We start from the raw sequence: 6,000 nt of genomic DNA, 5'->3' as shown, positions 1-6,000 counted from the left end.
TACCAAGTTACAGGCTGACATCTACGTAATGCAAAAGAGAGTCTGCACCAAGTTACAGGCTGACATCTACGTAATGCAAAAGAGAGTCTGCACCAAGTTACAGGCTGACATCTACATAATGCAAAAGAGAGTCTGCACCAAGTTACAGACTGACATCTACATAATGTAAAAGAGAGTCTGCACCAAGTTACAGACTGACATCTACATAATGCAAAAGAGAAAAGGAGAAATAAAATTGAAATTAAAACAAAAACAAAAAGAGCAAATAAATAGAATAAAAAGAATGAAACAGTGCTCTACATGCACAGTAAAGTGCTTTTTGTCTGCAAGCCCTGATCCAGAGAAGAAGGCGTGTCCTCTATGCTTGTTTGTGACTGGCTGATCCAGAGAAGAAGGCGTGTCCTCTATGCTTGTTTTTGACTGGTGATTCTGGGATATAAGTATTGAGTAGCCCTGACTTATATTTCCTTTTTTTACGCATTTGCCGAGGGACGGGGAAGAGGGCGGGGCCTCGAGGAGGGAGTGGGTCACCCTACTGCGGGGATTTGGGGGGCGTGTGGTGGGGATCTTTGCTGGGGGTTCTCCCTGGGTGTGGGGGTGGGGAGGACCACCGCCCGGCCGGCCTCCGCCCGTCCCGCTGGGCGCGGCCCGGGGTGACGCCCCCCAGGCCGGGCTTGAAGGAGGAGGAGGAGGAGGCGGGGTATGTCTCTCTGGGCTTGGCGTCGCCTGCCGGGGCCGGGGCGGAGGCGTCGGGGCACTTCCTCTCCTCGCCTGCGGGGGCAGCGCAGGCCGGCTTGGCTTCCTTGGGGGCTTGCGGCTGCTGTAGTGTCGGGGTGTCCTTAATCCGCTGGCAGATCTCAGCGTAGGAGGGCTTCCTCAGCTCCTGGGAGGAAACAGCCAGAGACAGACAGTCCTTATGCACCGTAACAATGGACATATCCAGAAGACATATTACAGCCAGAGACAGACAGTCCTTATGCACCGTAACAATGGACATATCCAGAAGACATAGTACAGCCAGAGACAGACAGTCCTTATGCACCGTAACAATGGACATATCCAGAAGACATAGTACAGCCAGAGACAGACAGTCCTTATGCACCGTAACAATGGACATATCCAGAAGACATAGTACAGCCAGAACAACATCACTGGCATTCTGGGTGAGAATAGAATAGAATTCTTTACTTCACCAAGGTATGTTTGCACATACTAGGAAATTGACTTGGTGTGGTTGGTGTACAACACAAGGAACGTACATAGGAAAACGATAATCTACTGTACCAAGTAAAATCTCTGGAGGAAATCTATTTAGTAAAATATCTCTTCATTTGTGTAAGTGAAGACATTATCATTCTATTTACAAGAGTTGATCAAAGTTAAGTCCACTTTCAGTAAAAAATTAAAACGTAAAACTAAAACAATAATAATTTCATATTATTATTGTATAATATTGTTATTATGTTTCAGGTACATACATTACATATTATGATTAGTAGTATGAATAAAGGCCTGATCCTATGACTTAGTACAGTAAACAATGTATATTACGTAGGGGTGTCACGATACACTAATTTCACGATACGATACACGATATTGGGTTCACGATAACGATACGATACGATATTTTAACAATATTCTTTTTAACAAAAGTAAATAATTTGTATGTATTTATTTATCATTTATTTAACCATGTGAGTCCCGTTGAAATCGAAACCTCTTTTCAAGGGAGCCCTGGGAAAATACTGGAAAAATTTGAAATACACAAAATACAAAACAAATGCTGTTTTTGGAAATTGTTATTATAATAACGATAAAACAACATGGAAGATAATGCTTCTCTTGCAATAGAATGTGTCACACTGTCACAAACTACCGTAAATGTTTGTTACATGGTGAAAGAAAATAAAGTATACAATCTATTTCTTAAATAACTCATGCTCAATGGTCCCTAAACTTATGTAATCTTATGTACCCCTTGAGCTGTTTTGCCATGCCAGTAGTAGTCTACCCCCTCACTCATGCGTGTTGATTCTGCTAAATGTGTCTATTAATATTCAGGAGCAAAAAAAAAAATAAAAAAAATTACGATATCATTTTTTTCTGACGATACGCATATCGTGACGTTTCGATATCGCGATATATCGTGCAAAGAAATATCGTGACACCCCTAATATTATGTTTACATTACATATTGTTCCTTGAAGCTAGAGGAAATTGAAGCTTTAGTTGCTTTTGCAGCAAAAGTATTAATTTCTTTCTAAATGACCAGTTTAGCTCCTCCCATTTAGAGCTACAGTATGGGATGGAAGAAAAATGCAACCCTAAATGACAGAATAGCTTTTCTCTGCAGCTGCACGTAAATGTTATGGACGGTCATTTTCCTGTGCCTATATTAAACATCTTGTTTATTTAAGGTGTACATAGGTGCTAGAAATGGACTTGTGCATAATCAAAATCAATTCCAGGCGGTGCAGATTGCAGAATTAAGGCACGATTAATTTGGCCCCTTCTGTTCACGTGGGGATCGACCCCGCGGCGCCCGAGAGACGTGTGAGGGGGAGAGACGTGTGAGGGGGAGAGACGTGTGAGAGGGAGAGACGTGTGAGGGGGAGAGACGTGTGAGGGGGAGAGACGTGTGAGAGGGAGAGACGTGTGAGGGGGAGAGACGTGTGAGGGGGAGAGACGTGTGAGGGGGAGAGACGTGTGAGGGGGAGAGACGTGTGAGAGGGAGAGACGTGTGAGGGGGAGAGACGTGTGAGGGTGAGAGACGTGTGAGGGGGAGAGACGTGTGAGGGGGAGAGACGTGTGAGAGGGAGAGACGTGTGAGAGGGAGAGACGTGTGAGAGGGAGAGACGTGTGAGAGGGAGAGACGTGTGAGAGGGAGAGACGTGTGAGGGGGAGAGACGTGTGAGGGGGAGAGACGTGTGAGGGGGAGAGACGAGAGATGTGTGAGGGGGAGAGACGTGTGAGGGGGAGAGACAAGAGACGTGTGAGGGGGAGAGACGTGTGAGAGGGAGAGACGTGTGAGGGGGAGAGACGTGTGAGGGGGAGAGACGTGTGAGGGGGAGACACGAGAGACGTGTGAGGGGGAGAGACGTGTGAGGGGGAGAGACGTGTGAGGGGGAGCAAAGCATCAAAAGCAGAAATCAATACTGACTGTGGCAGCACCGTTGACCTGCACCGATTTGCTCGCAGTGGACAGAGTGCCGGGAACCCGCTCCACTGATACCTGCACCTCCTTCTGCTTCACCTCCAACACCTTCACCTCTCTGGAACACACACACACACACGAACACACACACACACACACACACACACACGAACACACACACACACAAACACGAACACACACACACACACACACACACACACACAGGAAGCAATGCCATCAAGGTGATGAGAGGCTTCATCATATAATACATCAATAGTAAAGGCCCATTCACACTTCAGTTCAAACGATAACTAAAGTTAAAGGGACAGCTCACCCTAAAATCCAAAATACATATATTCCCTCTCACCTGTAGTGCTATGTATCCATCTATATCGTTTTGTGTTAGTTGCCTGAGTTTTGGAGATATCAGCCGCAGAGATGTGTGCCTTCTCTCCAATACAATGGAACTGGATGGCACTCGACTTGTGGTGATCGAAGCACCCAAAAAATATCTTTGAAAAACTCAACCGCATCGTCTCTTTCCAGAAATCATGACCCGGTTACTCAAGATAATGCACAGACTTTGTTGTGAGCAGTTCCATGTAGGAACTATTTTCTTTTGCAGTCTCATGTAGGAACTAGCGAGCAGCAAGCGGGTGTAGTTCGGTCAAAAGAAAATCTTAATTTAAATCACAAAAACAATCTACAGTGTTCACCACCAGCCACTAGCCAAACATGGGCTTATCTTTGGCTGTGTCTGGTCACTTTTTCTACCGACCATCAGTTTTCCAGTGTAAATTTGCCATTTTTATGAGCTGGTGAAAGTGGTTGAAAAAGTCAACCATCCTATCCTGTCCTAACACATTTCAAATGGCCAACAACATCTAAAGCTAAAAGTCCTGTGTGTGTGTGGTTCTTACACTGTGTGGAGGGAGGGGGCGGGGCCATGTGTGTGTGGTTCTTACACTGTGTGGAGGGAGGGGGCGGGGCCATGTGTGTGTGGTTCTTACACTGTGTGGAGGGAGGGGGCGGGGCCATGGGGTGGGGCAGCGGCGGCGGGGGGAGGGGCCGGGGCCGGGGCCGGGGGGGCCGGTGTGGGCTGGAAGCTTGTGGGCAGCGGGGAGGTGGACGTCCGGAGAGGTTCTTTACAGCCTCCAGGAGAGAGAGTGCCTCCACAGCTGCCATCAACACTTACAATCTGCAGTCAACACAGACAGGAAAGAGACAGTTGAATGGACGAATGGTTTAATTACCACATGACCGAGGTCGCGGGAATTTCGTTAGTCGTGGAAACCCCTAGACCAGTGGTTCCCAACCTACGGTACGCGTACCGTAGGTGGTACTTGCGCCCCCTGCTGGTGGTACTTGGAAGGCTCTGTGAAAATTCAAAAAAAAAAAACAATTTTTTTTTTTTTTTTTTTTTTAGTTTTTGTGCAAAATCCATGGTGGTCATTAGTAGTAGTTTTCAAACATGTAAAAGTGAAATAATTATTATTATTATTAATATTATTGGCAGTGTTTCTCAAGGTAGGTGGTACTTGCGCCCCCCCTGCTGGTGGTACTTGATCCCTGGAATCCCAATGTTTAAATTATGAAATAAACCCAACTTTAAAATCAATTGTAAAACATGTTTATCTATCAAAATAATACTACGAATGAAAATAAACTTGTGATCATTGAAATTGAGGTTTATTTTGTTGTCTTGAGATTTAGAAACAAATATTTGTTTCTGACGGACACTATACCTGTTGCGCATGCACAATTACCTGCCCGCCCCGCATGGTTACACAAGTGGTGAACAAAGACGAGGAGGGATGCTAAAGTGGATCAAATCAAGCTGTAGTAGAGGAGAGCAGCAACGATGAAGCACAAGGAGGTGAAGACAGCAGTCAACCCAGCACAAGTGCAGCTGCTGCAGGTTGCACATAGGCTGCAGGTTGGAATAAATTTGCCTCCTGCGTGAACTGTGCATAGCTGAATAGACTGTATTTTAACATCGGTCATATGGTGGTACTTGGAGAGCCAACTACTTTCTCAGGTGGTACTTGGTGTAAAAAGGTTGGGAACCACTGCCCTAGACAACGAACGATGCCAAGTTAAGTAATGAAATTAGATACATTCAAACCCAACTGTAACAATGTATATGTATATATATGTGTGTGTGTGTGTGTGTGTGTGTGTGTGTGTGTATGTACCGTATATATAAATAATTGTCCTCTAATGTTTGTTATTTTCTTGTGAAATGCTTGCTGAATAGTTTTCAGGCCTCAACTGAATGGAAAATCATTCTTTGGTTGAACGCTGCAGAATTTGGAATGGGGACCCATGGCTTCGTTTATAGGAGGTCACAAGAAGAAGAAAAAGGTTAGGAACCACTGCTCGAGGATGAGATGAAAATACCTCCATCTACAATACAGCATCCTCAACAGAAACGTGTCCAGTGTGTTGTCAGGTCTACATGGAGTCCCTACCCGTTCCTTCGGTGGGCCCAGCACCACGCTGCTGGCCAGCCGGTTGTCGAACACGTCTTGGGTCTTGAGCTGGCCGGCCGCCCCGGGCAGCGGGGGGAAGCTGGACAGGCCCAGCTCGAAGCTGGGGGACGGGGGTTTGGGAGGCGGAGGCGACTGTGGCGTCACTCTCTGGCATGGCGGCATCAAAACACACAGTCAGCACAGCGCCCAGAGAGAGACAAAACAAACACTCCCGCACAGCAGACGTATAAACTAGGGATGTTCATCAATTATCGAAAATCGATAATCGATCGTTAAGGATTGGAATCGATCCTGTGGCATTTGGATCGATTTTTTAATTATTAAAAAAAAAAAAAAAAAAATTTTTTTTTTTTT

The 6,000-nt window shown here is 45.8% G+C and overlaps 1 protein-coding gene across 1 annotated transcript in view; it reads right to left on the bottom strand.

The window, feature by feature from the left end:
• Positions 1–532: 532 nt before the first annotated feature.
• Positions 533–6,000, bottom strand: part of LOC310792028 (la-related protein 4B-like) — a gene marked incomplete at both ends in the record, with an annotated part of 116,772 nt that continues 111,304 nt past the window's right edge. Inside the window, 4 exons of the mRNA XM_083653710.1 lie at positions 533–883; positions 3,161–3,272; positions 4,165–4,352; positions 5,626–5,793. Coding sequence (XP_083509836.1) covers positions 533–883; positions 3,161–3,272; positions 4,165–4,352; positions 5,626–5,793 — 819 coding nt within the window. The remainder of the gene's footprint in view (positions 884–3,160; positions 3,273–4,164; positions 4,353–5,625; positions 5,794–6,000) is intronic.

This window comes from Poromitra crassiceps (genome assembly GCF_964638095.1).
Source record: "Poromitra crassiceps genome assembly, chromosome: 17".
Classification (NCBI taxonomy): Eukaryota; Metazoa; Chordata; class Actinopteri; order Beryciformes; family Melamphaidae; genus Poromitra; species Poromitra crassiceps.
This window is presented reverse-complemented; position numbering and strand designations above follow the sequence as displayed.